The sequence below is a fragment of the Lacerta agilis genome, chromosome 6, assembly GCF_009819535.1.
Source record: "Lacerta agilis isolate rLacAgi1 chromosome 6, rLacAgi1.pri, whole genome shotgun sequence".
Lineage (NCBI taxonomy): Eukaryota > Metazoa > Chordata > Lepidosauria > Squamata > Lacertidae > Lacerta > Lacerta agilis.
The window spans coordinates 50,142,108-50,166,587 of record NC_046317.1 but is presented as its reverse complement, the minus strand read 5'-3'; the positions used below and the strand labels follow the sequence as shown (position 1 = coordinate 50,166,587).

Genomic DNA, 24,480 nt, shown 5'->3' with positions numbered 1-24,480 from the left:
TCCGGTACTATGGAAGGAAGTTAATTTAATTGGCACAAAAGCATTTAGCATTTAAGAGTTGGGAGATGGGGAATCCTTTACGAAATGCAATGGCAAAGACTGTTATACATTCTAAGTTTGAAAACCACAGTTCATCTGAAGAAGTGTGCATGCACACGAAAGCTCATACCAGGAACAAACTCAGTTGGTCTCTAAGGTGCTACTAGAAAGAATTTTCGATTTTGTTTTGACTATGGCAGACCAACACGGCTACCCACCTGTGACTAGACTCATTAAGAGTTGAATACCCATATGTGTTGTACTAATGAGGGTTGCTTCACACATCCTTGCTTTTTAGGTGCATACATTAACTTTTCCTCTCCCATTTCCTCCCTTCTTCATTCTTTTCCCCAAGTGCCATAAATTAGGTTGTAAGCACATTGGGGCAAGGACCTACATTTTTTTGATGGGTTCATTCCAATGGCATATAAGCAAGCAGTGTAATCCTACATATGTCTATTTGCAAGTAAGCTTTATTGAGTTCAGTAGGGCCCACGCCCAGGAGAGTGTGTATAGGACTGAGGTGCAAGTCTTTATACACCTAAACATGTAAAGTGTGGATGTTTAAGCACTGTTGGTTTTTTGTTTGGTTTTTCAGAGTTGGGAATAGCCTCAGGCACTCTGTTAGGTGGATACTCAGTGGCATAGCTGGGTGAATGTAAGAGAAGGCTCAGGCGCTGAGAATGGAACAGGAATTATTTTTACCCGACAGGAAGGTTTGCTCTGTTTTTACAAGTCAGTTATTACATGGGCAGATGGTTACACATGAATGCACCATGATGAGGTATTTCACAAGCAGTGTTTTCATTTGTTTAAAGTAAAGGAATTCAGTTTTAGTGCTGGGGACAGAACCGAGCAACTGGTGGAAATGGGTTTGAGTCCCCAAAAGTTATAGTATAGTATATTTGCTTTTGCTGCTTGAGATTAACATGGCCAGCCCTTTGGAAATAGATTTAATAAGTTGTGGGTTTTTTTAAAGTGGGGGAGCTGCTATTATTGCTTCTTTCTCCCAGTAGCCCTTGGTGCAACCTGAAATCTGTTTTAGCATCCAGCAGAGGCTTACTTAATGAAGTTTGCCCAATACCCTCCTAATACTGCTACAAACTGCAGACTTTGGGGCTTTAACATCATATTCTGCTTTTTCTCCCCTTTGCATGTTTAGTTGAACATCCAGCCTAACTAAGTGTTTCTGGGCAGTGTGTTTTTCTAGAAGAAGAGGTGCCAGAACTCACCATGAATGCCTCCTTTGTTCCCTTCTAATGGCAATGGCACCAACCTGAGAGGTGCTGGAACTGAGTTCCAGCATGTTCTGGCTGAAAAACCCCCTGTTTCTGGGGAACATAAGCTTGCTCATGACTTTGTGAATTTTGCTTTGTCCTAATAAAGGTATTGCCCTACTGTGGCTTTTGGATTTTTTTCTAATGGGCAACACAGTCTTTAAGCAGAGCAGCAGGCTGGTTTGGAAGTCTTTAAGCGGAGGCTTGACAGCCATCTGTCAGGAATGCTTTGATGGCGTTTCCTGCTTGGCAGGGGGTTGGACTGGATGGCCCTTGTGGTCTCTTCCAACTCTATGATTCTATGGTTTTCAGGACATCTGGAGGTCAAGGTATAAACATCAACTCCTTTACCCACCCACATATACAGTTTGTGTGTTTAAACCAGAAATTGCCTTGAAATGCCTTTTGAGGGCCACCATGTGGGATAGGAACATATGAATTTGCCTCATACCTAGTCAGACCACTGATCAATCTAGATCAGTACTCATAGATGTTGATTTAGCAGTTTCAGAGATTGAACCGTGGACCTTCTCATGTGCACAACCACAGAGCAACAGCTCTTCTCTGACACTGTTCACAAGTGATCACAGGAATTACACTGACTGGCAAGTCCAATGCATCTGCTCTGCGATAGAGACTCCTCCGTGGGATCTTGTATGGGGTTCTGGAAAGCTTCTGGGAGAGACAGGATTCTGGAGTCCTAATTTTAAAAACCTGCCTCATTTTATTCTACTATTAATATTGCTGTGAAATCATGACTGACTGGTCAAAGGCCAACTCCGTGTTTCCCTTCATGACACTCAAGAACAGAGGGAATAGAGGCATACCTAGGGGGTTGGTGAAACAGGCACTGGAGTCCTCCAATGACACCTCGAGAGCACACACACCCTGGCTCAGCACTCCAGCCCCTGCTTTGCCCACAGGAGGAATCTGCTGAGATCTCTAGCAGGAAAAGCTGTTGCTGCTGCTGTTGGAGGGAACAGAAAGGGGTCCTCAGAGCAGCTTCCTGGCAGAGAGCAGTGTGGGTGCCCCATCCAGGCCCAAGGAGGCACATCCCTCCTGATGTCCAGGCAACCTGTCCTCCTCTGATTTTTTTTTGGGGGGGGGCAGCAATATAGCTCCTTGCCAGGGGTGCAAGGGACAGTAAGTATACCTCTGACTGGGAACATTTCCAGCCCAGTTTGAACTGGATGCAAATTATGTAAACAGTTTTGTGCAGCAGGATACGTGCTTGGTGAACTGAGCCTGTTTTCTTTAGCTTTTCAGTGGTGATTCATGGCCATCCATCCAAGTTTGTTTTTAAACAAAGGTGTGAGTCAACTAGAGAGCACGATGGCTCAGAGAATGGTAGAGCATCGTGAACTTTGCACTCATTCTTTAACAGGATCAAACAGTCGGCAAAGGTGTACGTGATTTAACTTTATCAAAATAATAGAAACACATTGCTAAAGAAGATCTGCCAAAATAGCAAGATCTCACCTTCCACGCATCATATCTCAGAAGCTCACATTGCAACACACTCTACCATAAGAATAAAAGCATTGCCACAATTGGGCCAGACTAAAGATCCAACAAAGGTCCATCTTCAAGAGTGGCCACCCAGCTACCTCAGACAAATTCACAAGCTGTACCACCCCATCTGTTCTAAGCACCTGATAATTTGAATTTAATCTGCATACTGCCTTGCACAGGTCATAAATATTGTAAATTAAATAAAATATTTGGGTTTGAAATTTTCCCAAGAATGACTAACAACACAGTGCTTACAGTTATAGTTTGGCAAAGGTGACACAAATATGTTAATTTACATTTTACTTGGGAAGGGGAAAATAAGAAAGAGTGGCTGATGTTACACTGAAACTGTCCCTTAAAAGATCAGCTGGTCTTATCCAAAGAACTTAATAAAATAAAAAATTCCTTCCAGTAGCACCTTAGAGACCAACTAAGTTTGTTCTTGGTATGAGCTTTCGTCCAAAGAACTTAATTCATGTAATCTGCCCAGTCCTGGTGCATAATGATTATTTAGAGAGCCAGAGCGCCACCTAGTGATTACTTTTCTGATACAAGGTAAGGCACACAAATGCTATGTTGGTTCTGTTACAGAATCCTTATCAGGGCAATACCTTTATTAGGCTATCCAAAGTATCAAGAAACAGCGTGCAAGTTTTTAAGTTCTCCATAACCTTTCATCAGACTGGATGGTAAGCAGAGCAGCAGGGGAAGGGGAAGAAAACTATTTTGGCTGATGTTAAGGCCTGGGGTCTGCCTCTGGTCAGAGTTTTAAAGCAGAATGTAGGGGAGGGTAGCAGACATTCAAATGTGACTCTTTTTAGGTGCTATAGATAACAGGTTGTACCAAGACCTGTTTGGAACATGACACCTAAAAGAAGCCTCATTCGACTCCCTGCTCCACCCTCTCCAATTCCATCTTAAGTGCTGGCCCAAGACATTTTGGCACCTGAGAACCACAAAATGGCGTCCAACCCCACCAGCAGGGAAGGATCAAGTGAGGAATAACGATCTGCATGGGGAACAAGGGTGAGAGGAGACGACCAGTGCCTCCTATTTGCCAAGAGGCCACTGTAGAGGTGGGGGTGTATGTGGTGGTGCTGTCAGCAGATCTGCCCTCCAAGAAGTGTGCTGCAGCTGTTGCTCCCACCACCGCAGCAGCAGCAGCAACAACAACAGCAACAGGCAATGCGTTCCTTGGAGGCAACATCTGCTTCCCCTGTGGATCCTGCCACCTGAGGCAGTCATCTCACCTTGCCTCATGGGTGGGCTGCCCCTGCATCATAAGTCTCTGACCAGATGCAAACTCCATGGGTTTGGTGCCAGACAAGATGTGTTTCCCTCTCTGGCCCCCACCCCTTGCTCTGCTTACCATTTAGTCTACAAAAGTGTTCTGGAGAACATGCATGCTTGCACACTATTTGTGTTTCTGTTGACCTATGCAATAAGACTAATACAGATTCTGGAGTTTTTCTTATCTGTCGGTAAGAGTTTAAGGGGTAAATTATATGGAACAAATTTAGTTTGCAACCTCAGCATTCAAACACCACTCTGACCTGTATCATGAACAGATAGCTATAACCATAATCAAGTATCTCTCTCATTTTTACAGATTCTAGGGAGGGAATGGTAATCTTGAAGCAATGCTGAATGGCAGTAAGGAAATGGATATGGGAAACTTAATCCAGATCACCAAAGTACTATTTGCTGGTAGATCAGTTAGTCCAGGGCTTGAGGTACAGACTGTGCTGGATGGGGTTGAACACTCCCTTATGCTGGAAGTTCACAGTTTCAGAGGGTCTCTTGATCCAGCATTATTTCTAGGTGGATTTGGCCATGGTTATTAATGCACCAAGAACATCAAAACTGGGCTAGTGCAATGAACTTTACACAGGACAGCTTTTGAAGTGTTCAGAAATTTAAATTGGTTCAAAATGCTACTGGCCAAGCTAATGCCTGGGAATGGGATGGACAGAGCATATAACTGCAGTCCCTTTCGATCTGCCTTGATCAACTGTTCTGGCCTTAACTCAGCTTGCTAATTCTCACCTTTAAAGCCCTAAACCAGGAATAGGCAAACTCGGCCCTCCAGATGTTTTGGGACTACAACTCCCATCATCCCTAGCTAACAGAACAAGTGGTCAGGGATGATGGGAGTTGTAGTCCCAAAACATCTGGTGGTCCAAGTTTGCCTATGCCTGCCCTAAACCACTTGAGTCCTGTAGATCCTAAGCACCTGCCCTGCTATATACTCCACTTGATTCCCAAAATTCTGCTTCAGGTAACTCCAGTGACTGTAATTCAGTACTACAGGCACAAGGATCAGAGTATTTTTGGTTACAGCACAGTTGCCTGTGGCTTCATGTCTATTTCATGTCTTTTTAGTAGGCTGAAACAAGAATCTCTTGTTGCTTTTAATATTGCCTTGATGATTTTCTATGTTGTTAGCTGTTCTGAGTTACCACCATAGTTGGAGTGGGGAACAGGAGAGACATTTTAAAAACAAATAACATAAAGAAGAGTCCTGCTGGATCAGACCAAAGTCTCATCTAGTCCAGCATCCTCTTTTCCAGAGTGGTCAACCAGGTGGTGCCACTGGGAAGCCTAAAATCAGGAGATGTGCACACAATTACTCTCCAGCTGTGGTTCCTCGGCAATTGGTATTCAGAGGCATTTTGAAACAGGTAATAAAACATCTGTATCATTTAACATTGTGTTACATGCAAGCTTATGAGCACTGTATTTATTTTGTTTCTGTCGAGTCCCGAAGCTAGACAAGTCATCTGATGCTGGCATACAACTGAGATATTCATATACCACTGGCGCCACCACAAACAAAGACACCTTTCCAATTCCCCCAGCCTTCAGTGAGATAATGTACTCCATGCTAAGTTAATGCTTTGGCTGATCTTACTGAAAGACCACATCCACATTTATCACCTGCCGCGATACTTTTACATGTAAAAAGCCTCAACACCAGTGTCATCCCATGCAATTCCCGATCCACTCAATAATGTATCGGCTGTATATGAAACTGCATGCTTTCCTTATGTTAAGAACCTGCATTTTATTTGTTGAAATTTGAAGAGTTCTAATAAGCTATAAAGCATACATGACTGAACAATCCAACTGGCTCTGTTCCAAAATTAAAGGCAGTTTCATGCTATTTCAAGCTTCCTCAGTTCTTCACTTGGGTTTCCTGCTTAAGAACCATGGAATCTTACACTGAGTCAAATCATTAAGTCGTATATGTAAAATAAATTGTTTCATTTACTTCTTTGTAAGCATTCTACACTCCTCCTTTTATCCAAGAAGGCTTCCAGAGTTTATGAAGATGAGTGGTTAGATAGCAGATTTACTTATTTATAAATTTCTGTGCAACTATGCCAAGAGGGAAATTCCACTGAGCCTTATTATTATTATTATTTAGAAAGAGAATGTCTTATGCTAAGCCATTGGTTCATCAAGCTTAATACTGTCTACACTTACTTTCAGTAGCTCTCCAAGCTTTTCCAAGAAGGACCTTTCTCAGCCCTACTTGGAGATGTCAGGGATTGTACCTGGTGGAATATTTAGAATGCAAAGCATATGCTCTGCCATTAAGCTCCAATGCTTCCTCAACTGACACAAGGCAATAAATAAATAAATAAATAAATAAATAAATAAATAAATAAATAAATGTTATATAGAATTAGGAGGGTGAGGAGCATGGCTCTTACATCTGGAATAGAATTTGCTCAGACACAGTTGAAATCACATTTGTGCACTTACCCAATACAGTTTTATATATAAATGGTTTAAAATTATTATTGTTGTTTATTAAATTTATATACCACCCTATATCCATAGATCTCAGGGTGGTTACATCTTAGATATACAACACCCCATGGAGCTCCTTTTATTTGCAATATTCAATGTCCTTTGGCTACAGTGGTCTAAGGTCAAGCAGAAATGGAAAGAATGATGAATGCCAGCATTCCTCAAACTGCTATTTCCCAGTCTTATTTTTCATGGACTAGCATAAGTGAATGTCAATGTCACAGCTCTCCAAGCTCTTTGAAGGGCTAACAGGTTGTGTGTGCTTCCCCCCCCCCCCCGTAAAATAATACTGTACCTAGTCATCAGGTTGTTGAAGAATATACATAGTGGTAGATTCCACTAGATTAACACTTTTGTTTGCCTTCTGAGTATCTTAACAAGGGTGCCTATAAGCGGTAGCTTTGATGTGCCACAGAAAAATTAACTGATGCCTACTAATTAAGACAATCCAAGTCAGCCTGAGACAAGAGTGCCAGCATTGCTCTCCTGATAAGCTTCTCTGTATTGTTGTAGTCCTGGATATGGTTCTATAGCATGTAGCAAATCTGTACAGAGGTATAAAAGCATGCCAATCTGTTCCTGAAATCACTGGAAAATAAGCAGACTGGGTGGGTGGGCTGCTGGAAAGGAAGACACACTCTACTGCTACTAAGTGTGCTTGTTTATTGTTTATTTGTGTTGCAGTAGTTACAGGAGGGGAGCAGAGGAATCACTGCCCAACAACGTATCCAGGGATCCGTTTTGTTTTGATAACAAGCTGTCCTTTTTATTCTAAAGAGCACATCCCAACCCTGTCCAACACAGACAGTGTCTTATTTCATCTTTGCTTCTGGCCAAATAAATATTTCCTGAGCCTGGATTGCAAGGCGCTGTCCTCTGTAGGCACCTTTATAATTAGAAAATATCCTAGGGGGTAGACCCAGCTGAACAGAGGATATAAACACACACATTGACAAAAGGGCAACTCTTATAAACAGACCATCGGAGAATATTAGACTAGTACTTGTGGTTTTTAGACACCCTGCCAGCGGGCAGAGCTGGGGAGAGTTTGGACTGCTGCATGACACTAATAAGACAGTGATTTTTAAAGTAGCCTTATCTACAGCAGGCACAGTTAAGATTTAGTTGCAAACTACGACCAACAAGCCATGAAGTTGTACAGCAGGGGTTCCCAATCTGAGCTTCATTCAGGTGGTCTGCAGCATGTCTGCATTCCATATTCATATCGACCTCCAACTGTATCTGTATTGCTTTTTATTTCTCAAGTTGCATTTTACCCTGTTACAATCTGAATCCTGTGGAATGCAAATTGCAATACAATAAAATAAATGAAAGAAGCAATACAGTACAAACACAATTTTAAAACATACAGCATCTAGCACAGTGCATTACATTTGCTACACCATCTCTACTTCAGTAGTGTCAGATTTAGTGCTGCCCCTCAATGAGGCCAAACTTAGATTCACAAAATGCTTAGGCTCAGGGGGTATGCATACCCCTGAGTATCCGGGGGGGGGGGGACTGGTCAGATTAGTTTCTGTTTCTGTACGCACAGAGGAGGCAGCAATGTCAGTTTAAGGAACAGCTCAAGGACTCCAATCGGTGAGAAGCTGACAATGCATCAAACAGCAGCATTTTATAGGGAAGTACAGGATACATATGCATTTGGAGAACTTCATGTGAACACGGATTACAAACCCAGCACTGGAAAAACAGTGAGTGCACAGCAAATGGGAGTGCGAACACAACCTTTGTATAATACAGTAAAGTAATGCAGTATTTTGTCAGGATAAGCAACTAAATATTGCAACATAAAAACATAAGGCTTAAATTTATTTTGAAAATTGTTGTTTCAGAAATGAATAGACTTTTTTAAAAAAACCTGTTCGTTTGTTTTCTTTAATAGCTTGTTGAAATGTAAATTAGTTGGATTAACAATGCAACGCCTCATTCATTAGAGGTTTCTGAGCAGAGGTTATAGGGCAACAATTCAGGGATGCTGTAGTAGTGGATTCCCTGCATTCATAGGGGGTTGAACTAGATAACTTTTGAGATTCCTCCAATGCTCTGATCTATAGTGTTGTTCATGTTTATGAAGTGAAATCTCCATGAGGATGAATCTAGTCTGAAACATGTCCATAGCATAGCCTCCTGTTAACTACATGCCATATGCCATTGCCTGGACTGCCTTCATGGAATGATAAAGGTTCTGCAGAGGCATCCTTGTATTTTGCAGTTTTTTTCAGTTCGTCACTGATGCACACTCAAATAAATGAACCAAACACAATGAGGCTTTCTTTGCTACACCAAATTCCAAAGCATACCACCACTGTGTTCTGTGTAGTGCACTATCTCTGTTGTCTTCCCTCAGGTCCACACACAGCCTGTGTGGTGTCTGCCTGCATGGAGGCAGAGCACTGCCCTAGAAGGAGTTCAGCAGCAGCTGAGAAAGAGATGGAGCCACAATCCCAGCACCACATTCCAAAGATTAGATTAAAGCTCAGCATTGATTCGTGCAGCTTGGCTGGCTCCAGCGAAAGTTAAAGCGGCAAGAATGATGGGACCCTGGTTAATCCAGCAGTCAAGAGCTTCCAAAAATAAAGTGGGTCAGAGGGACACGAGAAGGGGTATGGAAGAGTTATCACTCATCAGCTCAGGATTCCCACCCCCACAATTCCTCCCTAAAATGTCAAAGGTGACAGTGATTGGTCTGGGGTGCATAGTAACCAGGGAGGGGAGAAAAACAATACAGTACGCTTCCTATGGAACATATTCCATACCATTGAAAAAACTGATCATAGATTGCCTTATAGCCCCTGTTGTCTCTGTCTCATTTTTATAATAAAACCCAGTCCAAGAGGCAGTTGTCAGGTGCACAATGTCTGCTTGCTACAGAGGCCCAGTGAAATCACTGCTGGTTATGCCACAGACCAATTGGTGTGTTAGTGTGTAAGCTTCTATTTAAGTGGTCTTTTTAAAAACAGTTAAAAGGAATGGGCGGAAATCTCATAGAGGTATGAATGGAATTTTGTTGTTCTTAAAGAAGCAGCTCAACTTTTTAAAGCAGCAAAAATCTCTAAAGAGGCTGGGTTCTATATCATATGTCCAATAGTGCCTTTGGCTGCTTTGTGCAAGTAGAAAGCACTTCTGTGCATTCACCTGATTTTCACTAATCCTCCAATCTTCTGCAACACTCTGCATCATGATACATATTGTTCTGGAGGGTCCCCCACCTCTCAGGAACAGCTTGGAGCAGGGAGAGAAGTGGCTGGAGTAGATAGGGGCAGATTCAGTGAAAACAGAATGCCTAGCCTTGCAAGAGCAGCAGCTCCCCCTGTTCATAGCTCCACTTTTCATACTATGTTCATAAATTGTGAAGTGTGAATGTGAGGAATACATATTTTCAAACACTTATACTGTGCAGGAAAACTTGATGTGTTGAAGCACATTTGTCAAACACTGGAGAGTTCAAAAAGGTTTTGGACACTGGGGAGCTGCTATGTGGTTCCCAACAAAACATACCAGGGGATGGGGAGAAATAAAAATGTAAGAGAGCAAAACGTATACAGTTATCTGTTAAATAAAATCCAGCATACACTTATTTCAAATACTGTCTTGCATTATTAATGTGTTAATATAAAAATGTATGTTGGAATTTTTCAATCTTTATAGTCTAAATCCTACATGAAAGGTATTCAAGGCAATCTCCATCCTCAGGAAGTTTTGGATAGCTCAGGGCAGAGCAATGCAGACATCCCAAACTGTTGCAGGTCAAACTAGCTTGTAGGCAAGCTATTTTTCCCCCAGAATGCATGTTCAGCTTACTGAGCTCCAATAGGCAAAATCTACACATTTCACAGCACTTCCTCCTGATCTGGACCCAAATCCAGTGGGTTAAAAAAAAATAGCCATTTTTATACTTGTTCAAAACCAGCTGCATATTCCCTGCATCAAGCAGGCTCCTATTCACAACTCATCTTATCATCATCATTATCATTTCCCTTTTCCCCAATCTGCATTCATTTTTTTAAATATCAAATTCCACCACAGCAGTATTGGTCCTAGTCCCCTCACTGCAATTCTACCTGAGCAAAACATCTCCAGATAGACTGACTGTGGAGAAGAAAAAGCAGCCACCTAAAAGACATAATACTTCTCCTATATATTCCTTATTAACTAATGCTATCATATTCCAGTGTATTAGAAACTTCACAGATCCTCAACAAAAAGCAAACCCTGTACAATGGGTTTACTCTCAGGTTCAAGAACTTCAGTCATTCAGATTATTTTGCGGTAGCAGAATATCTCCCCCAACATACTTTCGGTGTGTGGTGCTGATTCCAAACAACTTTCAGTCTGTTTTTCAATATATTCCCTAGGGCAGAGGTAGCGAATTTATAGTCCAACAGCATCTGTAGGGTCACGTCTCCCATCATTCCTCACTACTGGCCATGCTGCCTTGGGCTAATGGGAGTTGCAGTCCAATATCGTATGGAGGGCCACATCCCTGCCCTATGGAAACAGGCATTTCAAAGGACACAATTTTCATATGTATGTAAAGGTTTCAACAAAAGGCCTCATCAACCTTTGGCTCAACAACCAGTCAATTTTTTTAAAAAAAGCTAACAACGGCATTGTGCCTTCCTCCTCCTGTCTAGTCTGGAAGGGTGGTCCCTCAAGGGCAGGAGGAGAGCGTACTGTCCAGGGACATTGGTCAGTGACCAGCCTTGCTTGAAGCCAGTTTTCCGTCATGGCTGTGGATAAATAGGTTACTTCTGCATTCAGGATTTTCCATCCATCATCCGCCCACACTGAACTCGTCACTTCATAGTTAAAATATAAAAGAGAGGCAAGGGAGAGGCCACAGCCAGAGTGAAAGTGAAGAGGTGACATCCGAGAGTGCTGGAGTCATCCTAGCCTTCACCCAACCCTGTGGTTGCTGCCATTCCATATATAGCTCCTGACAACTGTGTCTAGGGCTGGAACTTCCAGCTCTCCCCACCACCACCTCCTGTCACATTTCTGCATCTGAAGCCTGAGCACAGCTCTTGGCCCCTGCTGTAGCCTTTGGACATCCACTGCAACAGGATGGCTGAGAAGCAGGAGCAGCCGCAAGCCTCCCAGAACGGTGAAAAGGCTGAAAATGCAGAGAATCCAGAGAATGCGGAGAACGCAGAGAATGCAGAGGAGGCCGAAAAGCCAAAGGAGCTGGAGGTGCTGCCACCCTTCGAAATTGTAACAGGGTAAGAGGTCTGTTTTATCCCATACTCAATGGCGGCAAAAAAACACAGAAGACAAAGAGAAGATTTTTGCAGAAGTTGGCCACCACAATGTTTGCAGGGTTTTGTTTTCTTTAAAAAGGGGTCTGCCTCAGGTTCAAGGTTTTACTGCTCTGAACGAGGACCCATATTATTTCTAAGCTTTGTGGTGCAATACAGAGACTTAAATGTTATTCAAGCAGGATGAACTCACAGCAAGTATTTATTTTACGATTATCATTTATGGCACTGAAACCGTTATTCTCCCTCAGTGGGGAAAATGCTCACCTGTGGGCTTAATCATATTGCAAGAGGTTGCTGGCTGTGTGCCCTCCCACGAGCCAGCAAGAATGTCATGCATTTGGTTAACCTTTTCCACATATGCAGCCTCATTAAAATGAAAAAAGAGGAAACTTTCTGAGTTGGACTAGAGGGACTTTGCATCTATTCCAACACTGAAACGGAGAGTTATAGCTGCAATTTTTTGTTTGTATCTAGGCAGATAAAATCAAATTGTTTGAAAAGACCAATAGCAGAGGTGAACGCTAAGTCATCTGAGAGATCTAACGGGTTTTTATACAATACAGCAGGCATATAATGTAATCAGAAAATCTTTAATCATAGAGATTGATTCATCTAGAAAAATCTTTTGAGCCGCTGTTTTTAAGCATTAATAATATTTATCACAGTACCATATAAGTTTGATACTTAAGACTTCAACTACAATATGTAGTGAGGAATTCATCAATATTATACACCTTTATCCTCTTACCATGATCTCTATGCCACGATATTCAGTTCCCAAAACAAATCAAAAGTGGTCATAAACTTTAAAACAAGGACCTGAATTTGCAGTAATTGTAGCTTAGCTGGCAATTTGAGTTTGCAACACTGTTCTTTGCTATGCTCTGTACTGATGTTGCAGAGAAAAAGAATGAGGCACACCCAACTACAGTCGTACCTCAGGTTACGTACGCTTCGGGTTGCGTACTTTTCGGGTTACATACTCCCATATCCTGGAAGTGTAACCCGCTGCGCGCGTTCTGCGCACTTCGCGCAAAACGCGTTGTTCAGGTTACGTACAGCGACCCGGAACCAATTAAGTGCATAACCCGAGGTACGACTGTACATAAATGCAGGTGAATAGGGCAAGGTGCTAATCCCCAAGACAATGCTTTGTTATCATCCAGAGTCTAGGTGGCTCCTGGTTGCAAGTTTCATACACTTACGCTCTTTTGATGAGTATTATCATCTCATTCTATTCTATGGAGTTAAGCCACTTCTGGGTGGAGCTATGGTTTAAGGACTAAATGTTATTCATTCCTTGGTCTCTACCAGAAATAGCAGCAAGAGAAACTGTAAATATAAACTTTTGACACCACTAATTGCTGAATTATTTGGGATTAGGTGCCCAAGGCTGTAATCCTACTTTACACTCTTACCCGGCAGTCCCATTGGAGCTAACTTCTGAGCAGACATGCACTGGATTGTGCCACAAATGAACATGGTGCATATATTAAAGACACACCTGTTTACAGAGGCATTTCTCTGAACTCGTGACCAGATGGGCTTGTTTCATTGTGCATTTCAATTATGGATGTTTTTATTTTAATGTTTTAATTACGTATATCATTTTATTGTGCATTTTAATTTTGAATGCTTATATTTTAATACTTAAACAACTTATTTTTATGCAAACCACTTAGAAGCCTATTTGGCATTAAGTGGTATATAAATTTTCTTATCAATAACAACAGTGGCTTCATGCTACCATATGTGTTTCATGCCTCTCAGCCTGGATAGCTCCGTTGGTTAGAGCTTGGTGCTGGTACTGCCAAGGTTGCAGGTTTGATCCCCATATGGGACAGCTGCATACTCATGCATTGCAGGGGTTTGGGCCAGATGATTCTCAGGATTCCTTACAACTCTACAATTCTATTATTCTAATGCTTATCAGTTGATTGTGACACAAAGCAAATAGTTCTGATAGCTTTACTAAAACAGGAATTGAACCATGGACCTCTGGGGAGTTGGGAACGGGCAGTGTTATTTTATTTCTTTATTTCTGACATTTATACCCAGTCTTTCTTCAAAGGAGCTCAAGGCGGTGTACACGACTGCTCATTTTATCTTCACATCAACTCCATGAGGTAGGTTAGGTTTACAATGACTAACTCAGGCTCACACACAGTAAGCTTCATGGCAAAGTGGGGATTTAGATCTGGATCTTGACACTCCTAGTATGACACTGCACCACAGCACTATAGCTATGTGCAAATACTGGATTATTAGAAATAATAATGCTGTTGAGATGGCACTGGCGTAGGAAGGGCAGGACGTAGGGGGCGGGGCGGCCCGGGCAGCGCGATCCCGGCAGGGTTCCATCTCGACTGCCCCCCGCCTCCCGCGCCCCCAGAACGCGCGCCATGCCCCCAGAATGCGCACCAGCCCCGCCCCCGCCTGCTTCCCGCCCCCGGTGCCGGAGCATGAAGCTCCGCCACTGTGAGATGGACATTATTGTTGTTGTTATTTTACTATTCCTACTACTACTACAAAAGGTTACACTATTTAAGCTCTAGCTATAACCTCAGTTTTGTAAGAATGAACCCCAACAATTCCAACTAGTCCAAACCAAAGATGTCCTAACAGATATGCACAGTAATCCCAAGTCTTGACCAAACAAGGAACTCTGGCAATTCACACATTAGCGGCTTAAAATGCAGCAAGGCTGCTTTGCCCTGCTGTGTTGCAAGTTGCACTTGCTCACTGATGTACATACCAGAGATGGGCAGGGATGTCTTCATCTGATGCCCATTGCCTGTTTGGCTTCCCCATGCCTGCAACCCACTCAACCCCAGAACTCCTATTCATGAAGCTGCTCATGTGCTGTCATTGCACATGCATAACAGCTGTCTAAAATGTAAAGATCTCAGTTTAACCAAGAGAATGTGACTTACATTTCCAAATTTGAATGAAGACATCAAACAGCAGCATTCCTCAGGAAGCTACAGGTTGGATGTGGATTGTGCCAACATCACATATACACAACTTCAAACACTAGCAGTAGTTCACTGGAGCAAGGTCATGTATACAAAGCCATAAAGCCGAATACTAAAACCTTCATATTCTGTTCTGAAGATGCTCATTGTATGTAACTTATTGTAATGCTTTTGCTAGGTAGAATTCATGCCTTTGCATGAGGTGAGGCATTCTGCCAGTATAATTTAAACTACTATGTTGTATAGATCCAGCATGCCCAGTCTTTCAGAGAGACATCTGTGTTCACAGGCTCAGAAATCGATACTGCCACTTAGTATTACAATATTTGAGCATTCTTTCCAAAGAATTTCTTGTTGCTGATTTTTAGGCTTTAGTAGGCTCAATTTCAACTGTTTTTTAAAAAATGAACTTAATATCGGTTTCAAACAGAACTTGTAGAGAAAACATATATCGTTGACATAATCGTATGAACTGCAATTGGTACTTCCAAAGTTCTTATCATCTCTGTCAAATAAGAAGCAGAAAGTAAAAAAGTATTATTTGCCCAAGATCAAAGGAGTTCATAGTGATCTGAAATTCGAAACCAGTTCTAAGTTCAATTAACTGCTTTCCATGGGTAAGGTTAGTCAATACAAGCAGAGCTGGATTAAAACCGTTAGAGACCCTATGCAATGAAAAAATTAGTGCCCCCATATGTATTTCAACATAAGAATACTAAACCATACCCCCCCACCCACATGTGTGTGTCTGTAAGAAAACAAATTAATCAAGTATATAGAACTGAAAAAATATCAAAAATAAAACAGATTTATTGCAACATATGATGGGATCTTATTTCCTTGCATTATTTCGAGCTTTGTTATGCCCCCTGGTTTAGGTGGTGATAAGGAATAAAAAATAAAACAGGAAAATGGGGGAAGAGTGTGAGTGGATGCAAGAAAGTCTAATAAATGCCTGATTTTTCCCATGATGTCTACTTATTTATTTTTTTAAAAAAAGTCTAATGTCAAATTCTTTAAAAAGAAAATCTGGTTTTTTGTGCCCCTTCTTTGCTGGTATCCAAGAACATGCTTAGCCTGCATGCACCAAATATAGGAGGATACACTATTAATTCAGTGGTCTCATCAAAGCTTTGAATCTGCAGCCACCAAGGAGGGCGTTTTTCTTCATAATTATTATTCTTTAAATATCTTGTGCTCTAAGACAACATAACCCCTGCAGCTGCAAAGAGAAATCTCAGATCAAATTTTCTATTTATTTATAAGCTTCAGTCTGATGAAGCCAGTCATCTAGCTAATGAGGGGATTAAAAACACCAAACATACCAGCATTTCAGCCTAATTACCCCATGGAAGTTCAAGCATTTCAATTGCCATTTGTAGATTAGAAAAGCTTCACAGTGTCTTGCCAGGTTTTTTTTTGATGCTGTCCCCAACAGGTGCAGCAGCTGTGGAACCTGCACTGAGAATCTGACCAATCTTTATAATTAAGAATATCCTCCTATCCCTTTCTATAGTGTTCTAACTCTTCCTAAAGCTGCCATGTACATTTCATGAGACTCCTACAGATACATTAATTTGCACTGCATCCTTCTGCAATGGAAATGGCAGACAAATCAGACAAATAGCTTCAGCCCAAAGGATGGAATAACACAAAGTGCAAATCCTGCTCCCTTCTCTTTGGCAGTGGCAGACTGCTGTCATGATCATGAGGATACCTGATACTGTGGCTCCAAAGTCCCTCAAGACAGCAAGCAGCATGTTGTTTGGCTCTTCATAGTGTTTGATCAGTTCGATACACACAGAACTTTGTCCTTACAACAAGCCTATGAAATAGGTTAAGCTAAGAAATTTTGCACTTCACAGCTGAGTAGTGATTTGAACCTAGATCTCCCCAAGTCATAATCTGACACTCTTACACAGGGGTCAGCAACCTTTTGCAGCCGTGGGCCGGTCCACCGTCCCTCAGACCATGTGGTGGGCCGGACTATATTTTGAAAAAAAATTATGAACGAATTCCTGTTGTTGTTCAGTCGTTCAGTCGTGTCCGACTCTTCGTGACCCCATGGACCAGAGCACGCCAGGCACGCCTATCCTTCACTACCTCTCGCAGTTTGGCCAAACTCATGTTAGTAGGAACGAATTCCTATGCCCCACAAAAAACCCAGAGATGCATTTTAAATAAAAGCACACATTCTACTCATGTAAAAACACCAGGCAGGCCCCACAAATAACCCAGAGATGCATTTTAAATCTACTCGTGTAAAAACATGCTGATTCCCAGACCGTCTGTGGGCCGGATTGAGAAGGCGATTGGGCCACATCCGGTCCACAGGCCTTAGGTTGCCTACCTCTGCTCTTACATCATAGTGGCTCTTACATTACTAGTTTCCCAGACAATTTCACAAATGGAGTTAAGATAGAAAATTATATATACAAAATAATAGGGCCTGATAGACAAGAAACAGTGGGTTATAGCGCATCACCATAATTTAAGAGAGTGCTTCCAGACTCATTATGTAGAAGGAATACACAACATTCAAATATTAGAACCGCAATGAGATTATTTTTTTAAGGAGATATCTTAAGGACAATAAATTCACCAGCACTACCTCATAAATCAACTCGGAATTTCAATTCCAATGTTTTTCACAAGTATTCCTTGCATGGGAATAATTTAAAAAGTACTCCTGTAAGGAGACAAGGTAACACAGAGAGGATCTAACTATGTTTACAACAGAGCTCTAAATATCCAAATGTCTAGCTTCTAGTTTCAAGGAGTCATCCAATGCAGTAGGATTTATATAGCTCATTTTCTTCACTGGTAAAATGTGGATATATGTCTTTCCCAACACTCACATATAAAATATGCTCAGTCTTCTTTAAATGAACAGAAATGTGCAATAAAGAAAGAAATAATTAACCTCACACAGCAAATTGGGGGAGTAAGTCAGTCAGCCAGCTATTATGTCCCTTCTAGCCTCAGAACTGCAATGAACTATGAATTTTAATGTGCTGTAGAAGTCCCTTGAGCATTTTGAATCACTGTTAGGTTAGAAGAGAACAGCTATTGTTAGGGGCAAGTTGAACAGCACACAAGATAGCTTGAAAGGCAACTATGTCACAGACGTGCGCGTATGTGCTGATTTATGGGACATGTGGTTTCTTTTCCCCTTGCCCTTTCAGTGATGAATAACTAAGCGTTTCAGAGCTGCAGGGGGCACAAGCAATCTGCTACCATTTGTGATTGCTAAGGACAGAGGCTTCAAAGCCTTGAGGCAAGATCTGTTTAAGATATTTTCCAGCAACGAGTTTAGAATCCACACACACTGGAATATGCACTCAGCTATGTTCTGCTTAATTGCAAATAAGTGCAGACACTATAGAGATAAGCACTACATCAAACAGTGCAGCTATATTGGCATCCACAACGAGCAATGTTTTCATAGGTGTACCAGGCACTTAAAAATTCTAGAAAGTCTAGGGGGTAGCAAATCTAGCACTCTCCAAATATTGTGGACTACAACTTCAATAACTCCCAGCCACCTTGAGCTACCTAAAAATTTGCCATTCATTTTGCATGTTAAATTCTCCTTGCTTTGAATCCAGTGAACCTGAGCAATTCCGTAAAAGATGCTGTACTGTCTTTCCTGTGGTAAACTAACAAACCAAACTATGGCACCTTAAATAGAAATTGATTTATTTACAGTTTGAGCCTTTGAAGGCCAAGAGCCTCTTACATCTGGTACATAAACAGAAATATGAAGATGAATTCACCTGGCAGGAAATACAGTGGAGCCCAGTTTTACAAGATGGGACTTTGAGGGAGATAAATGGATGCACGTAGTTAGATCATATAACTTTATACTCTGCTAAAAGAGCAAAGTGAAACACTGAAGCCCCACACAGAAGAATGGACATACATAGAGCTGGTTGGATATGCTTCTCCTACTTCAGTGGGAGAAATTCAATGTAGTGCTACATCCTCCTCTCCACTTCCCATGCGCTGTTCAGGGGGTTCTCACACACTCAAAGGGGGCATGCAGGAGAATCAGAGTTGGAAGAGACCACAAGGGCCATCCAGTCCAACCCGTTGCCAAGCAGGAAACACCATCAAAACATTCCTGACAGATGGCTGTCAAGCCTCTGCTTAAAGACCTCCAAAGAAGGAGACTCCACCACACTCATTGGCAGCAAATTCCACTGTCAAACAGCTCTTACTGTCAGGAAGTTCTTTCTAATGTTTAGGTGGAATCTTCTTTCTTGTAGTTTGAATCCATTGCTCCGTGTCCGTTTCTCTGGAGCAGCAAAAAAAAAAAAAACCTTTCTCCCTTCTCTATATGACATCCTTTTATATATTTGAACATGGCTGTCATATCACCCCTTAACCTTCTCTTCTCCAGGCTAAACATACCCAGCTCCCTAAGAAGAGGGGAGGAAGTCCTGTTGTGCTAGCAGGAGCCCTTGTGCTGGCTTCCACTAGCGGGACTTGCTAGCTGAATCCCACACAATAGAATGACTAGCTTCTACAAGGCAATGAAGAGTGCAACTATCATGGAAGATTCCAAATCTTGACCCATCTATGAGTCAAGCAGAGTCTGAATTTAAGCTTGCTGCAGAAAGGTCAGAGAAGGTTCTTTCTTAAGAGGTAGAAATCTCACTGTGGGGTGGAGGGAGAGAAGAAAATACCGTATATACCCGAATATAAGCCGACCCGAATATAAACCGAGGCACCTAATTTTCCCACAAAAACTGGGAAAGCTTATTGACTTGAGTATAAGCCGGTTCACCTTTGCCGCTGTGGAGGAGGAGGAGGAACGAGCAGCCCAAAAGCAGCCCTTTGGGCTGCTCCTTCCTCTTCCTTCTTTGGCAAGTTTGCATTTATGCGAGCAGTTCAGGAATGGAACAAGCTGCCTGGGGAGAGTAAAGAACCGCTGTTCTTAAGGAATGGTTGACTGGGGAGAGCGGGTGGAAGCACGAGCGGAGAGAAAGGGCTTCTTTCTCGCCGCCCCCACCGCCCGCCTCACTCAAGTATAAGCCGAGGGCAGCTTTTTCAGCACAAAAAATGTGCTGAAAAACTAGGCTTATACTCAAGTATATACAGTACGTACTGGGATTAAGTGCTAACTTGCAGGCATTACACCAAGAGTAATTCAAGATGAGGCATCTTGAATACAAGAAAGAAGCTAGAAAAATAAAGGAAGAAGTGAAAAATCTTAATAACCAGTAGATTTAAATGAATATAGAAAAATAGAGCAGGCAGGTGAATAGCTCACCATTAGTTTGTACATACTTTCTTTCAAATCATTTTAAAACCACAAAAGGGGAAATTATCTTGGGTATATCAGCAACAGATTACTTGAAAAACAGCTGGTGCAAACACAACCTGCCCTCTAAGCTGGAAACATCTGACAACTTATTTCTTCCAACTTTTCCCCCAATTCCAATAGCAACTCCCTTGTGGTTATACCAAAGCTTTTTCACCAACTTCTACCATACACCTCCAAATTACTTGAACATAGAATTAAATATATTCAGGAAATTTAGTCATTGCCTAATTCTTCTACATCTCAGGCCTTAAAGGGAATAGCAAGGTTACAAAATTACCTTAACACCACCAATAACACTGAAATTAATGGATGGAGGTTGTGTGTTATTAGGTGTGTAACACTGAGGCTTTCTTTCACTCTTTTAAACAGGGAACGGTTTCCAGCCTTCTTTTTCAAGTTCCAGTTCAAGAATGTAGAATACAGTTCAGGACGGAACAAGACCTTCCTGTGCTACATCATAGAGATTCAAGGCAAGGAGGAGCCAAAAACCTTACGGGGCTATCTGGAGGATGAACATGCAGCAGCCCATGCAGAAGATGCCTTCTTCAATACCATCTTGCCCACGTGTGAATCTGGCCTACGCTACAATGTTACTTGGTACGTCTCTTCTAGCCCCTGTGTCGGCTGCGCTGAGCAGATAACTAAGGCACTGAAGAAGAACAAGAACCTGAAGCTCTCCATCGTAGTGGGCCGTCTCTTCATGTGGGAAGAGCCTGACATCCAAGCTGCTCTGAAGAAAATGAAGGCAGCTGGCTGTAAAATGAGAATCATGAAGCCTCAAGACTTTGAGTATGTATGGAAGAATTTTGTAGAGCAGGAGGAAGGTGAGGAACCTAAGGCATTTACACCCTGGGAGGACATTCAAGAGAACTTCCTATATTATGAAGAAAAGCTTGCTGAAGTTTTGCACTGAGGTTCAAGTAAGTACAGTACCGTAATGAATTCTGAAAACTAATTTCAAAAAGCTTTCTCCTTTTTAGAGTAGTTTCTCAGACCATCTAACTCATGAAAAAAATACATTTTGTTCTATCCAATGTTAATAAGATAAAGCAAAGAGCTGGAGACATTTTTTTTTAATTTTCCCCATTTCAGAAGAGCCATACTGAAGTCCATTTCATAAGCTACATGAAAGGTCTAGATGCCTATCAAAACTATTTCTGTATGGAAGAGACCCTACACAGCTCCTGTGCATATGTGGAAGACCAACTGCCCTGCCAAATGGCAGGTTTGCAGGTGCTCTCAGTGTAGCATCTGAACAGAAAGTTGGCTTAAACCTATTTAAACCATCTCAACCTGTGACTCTCCAGATGTTGTTGCACTCCCAACACCAGCCAGCATAGCCAACAGCCAGAGATTATGGGAACTGGAATCTAACAACATATGGAGGGCCAGAGGACCTTGGCCTACAATGACTTGCAGTGGCTCTCCAAGATTTCAGATAATAGACTTTCCCAGCTCTACCTAGAGATGCCATGGATTATAACTGGGCATGCCTCCAGACCATCACTATTTTGCAGAGGGGATTCAAGCACATACTGAAAATTTAGGCTTGTGCAATTAAAGTGGATTAATACACTGTGTCACCCAAATGTGACAAATCCACATAAAAAGACTTTTTGTGGTTGGAAATGCACTGAAAAATCTTGGATGAATGAATGAGCAACGGGAAGATATATAAACACCAAAAGCAGTTCAGGATGAATACTCACTGTTGTATAACCACCCCAGTAGCAAAGCAGAACTAATGTTCAAAAGAGAACAAACATAGCCTACTGTAAGCTCCATGTTAGCTTTGTGCCATCAAATCAGAGTGAATGCTCAATAAATAGGTTTTCTAGAGGAGCCCTGGGACCTGCTGCATGCAAACCATGTGCTCTGCCATTAAGCTATGGCCCCATCCCCTGGGCTGTATCTGCTGCTCTGTCGGAACAGGTAATCTTATTATATTCTACATCACAATATACAGCAAACAAGTTCTAGAGGCATACTTCAAAAGACATTATTTTTCCTGCAGTTTAGATTCATTACTTTGAATCCCATCTATTTAAAACAAGCACTGAAAGAAGGAAACAGATTAAAATATTATGGAAAACAAATGCTAATAAAGCAGGCACATGACATTACAACAAACCTCATCTGGAACCTCATCAGTATACAATCAAAGTCCTATACCAGCTTCCATATAAAATGTCAACAGGAATCTTAGGCACCTCATTCTAAGACAAAACCTTCCAGTGGTACCTCGCAAGACGAATGCCTCGCTAGACGAATGCCTCGCTAGACGAAAGGCATTCGCTAACTAAAGGATGACTTGCAAGACGAATTTTCCTAAGGGCGCGACTCGCAAGACAAAAAATTTTCGCGGTTTTCCCCCCGTCAAACTGCGCTTCCCCCGTCCGTGCTTCACAAGACGAAATTTTCGCTAGACGACAGCACTCGCAGAACGAATTAATTTCGTCTTGCGAGGCACCACTGTATTCTAAAACACAAGATGTGCCACATGGAATTTATTCTAGGAACTTGGGAAGGGGTGAAGAAAAACATCCGGAAAACACCCCACCCCAAGCTAAAGGAGAGCTATTTTATATCATTTTGTCCATTATGCAAGAGGAACAAACTAGTGAGGCACTGATTATTTTGAGCAATAAAGCCCCGTACATTTGAGAAAAGCAACTCAAGTCTCCCTTTCTCTCCCCAGGGCCAGCATGTGTGAAGTCTGCCAACCCTATGGAGAGACAAACATGATATACTTTGACATCTGGGACTCCCCCTTCGGCCCTCCAGAGTTGCTTTGAAAAAGAAAAACAACACCACAAGTCTCTGGTTGACATGTCGCCCTGCTGACTAAAAATACATTTATTATGCTGCATGTAGGCATTTGGTTGTTTGAAATACATAAACCTGCAGTGCTGCTGCTCACATGGGAGGAAAAAGCATTATGATATGGAATGAAGTTAACAATCCGCAGTGCAAAGCTTTTTCATCACTGAAAACTTTAGGCAAACAAGTCAAACCACACCAAAGAGCTCCTTACCAAAACAATAATGCAAATTAAATAAGTTTAGCAAATGTGGTACTCTTTTATTTCAGATCTTCTTTAAGAGAACAAAAAATAAGTATACGTAGGTCTTGCTATTCAACCACTCGCTATCTGACAATTCACTTAGAATTACCTGTATGCCTAAATCTTGCTATACGCTCTGCAGATTCACTTGTTTGAACAGTCGGCTTCCTTACATGTCTACCCAGCAGGAAATCCCATTACATTCAATGGGATTTACTTTCAAGTAAAGTGGTATAGGATTGCCGCCCAAAAGGTAAGAAAAAATGGTCCCAATCCAGAAACATGTGTGGCAGCTTGAGTTCTTCTTTTCAGCATGGCCATTCTTCCATACCAGCTCCAGTTTGGGGAAACATCTGGTGTACCTCTGAAGCAAAGCAAGGAACAGCTTATAGGAGAGAGGGGTGCCAAAATTCTGGTAGACCTACATACTGTAACCCTTTGCATCTGCCTAAAGGGGTTCTCTAGATCACAGAATGTATTACAATATGATGAGAAATGTGTAATAGCATAGACCAGGTGTTCTCAAACTGTGGAACCAGTGTTCTGCAAGCTTCATTCAGATGGCCCATGATGTGTCTGTAAAAATACAATTAAAATGCATACTGCATCTAGCAAGTGTGCTACAACAGGCAGAAAAAATATTAAGTGGTTCACCAAGACCCTCTGAGATTTTTCACATGGTCCATGAGAAAAATAGTTCGGGAACCACTAGCATAGACCTCTTAGTTAATAAAGCAGTTAATGAAGATTTACAAGTTCCCTTCCAAGATCACTGTACTGCAAAACGCTCTGTGATACAACTATGTGAAGATCGGATAAAAGGCATATTGATGATTTCAACAAAAGGACAACAGTAGTGACAGATTCTCCACATTAAACATATGGGGAAATGAATAATTTGATCCCAGAGAGTTTCTTTATTTTTGCACAATTTCTGTCTTCTGGTACCTACATCCTTTCAGGGACACACTATTCAGTTAATTTAATGAAATATGCTAATTGGATAATACCTATCTTCTTATATTTATTGCACATACAGATCTAAGGGAAACAATATTTATTTTAATATATGTTATAAGAGCTTTTATTTTTCTGCAAGAAGCAACATTGAGGGCTCTGACCATGTATGGCAAGAACAAGAGCTACAGAAGTAGAGTTTTGGGCAAGATTTAGAAAAATCCCATGT

At 41.7% G+C, this 24,480-nt stretch overlaps 2 protein-coding genes across 2 annotated transcripts in view; one reads left to right on the top strand and one right to left on the bottom strand.

Moving 5' to 3' along the window:
- OARD1 (O-acyl-ADP-ribose deacylase 1) overlaps nucleotides 1–24,480 on the bottom strand; it is a 34,105-nt gene that overhangs the window by 175 nt on the left and 9,450 nt on the right. The window lies entirely within an intron of this gene.
- On the top strand, nucleotides 11,500–23,303 carry APOBEC2 (apolipoprotein B mRNA editing enzyme catalytic subunit 2). Its single transcript, XM_033152593.1, has 3 exons — nucleotides 11,500–11,887; nucleotides 20,600–21,150; nucleotides 22,929–23,303. Exons 1-2 carry the CDS (start codon nucleotides 11,733–11,735, stop codon nucleotides 21,141–21,143), a joined length of 699 nt encoding a protein of 232 aa, XP_033008484.1. The 5' UTR covers nucleotides 11,500–11,732; the 3' UTR covers nucleotides 21,144–21,150; nucleotides 22,929–23,303.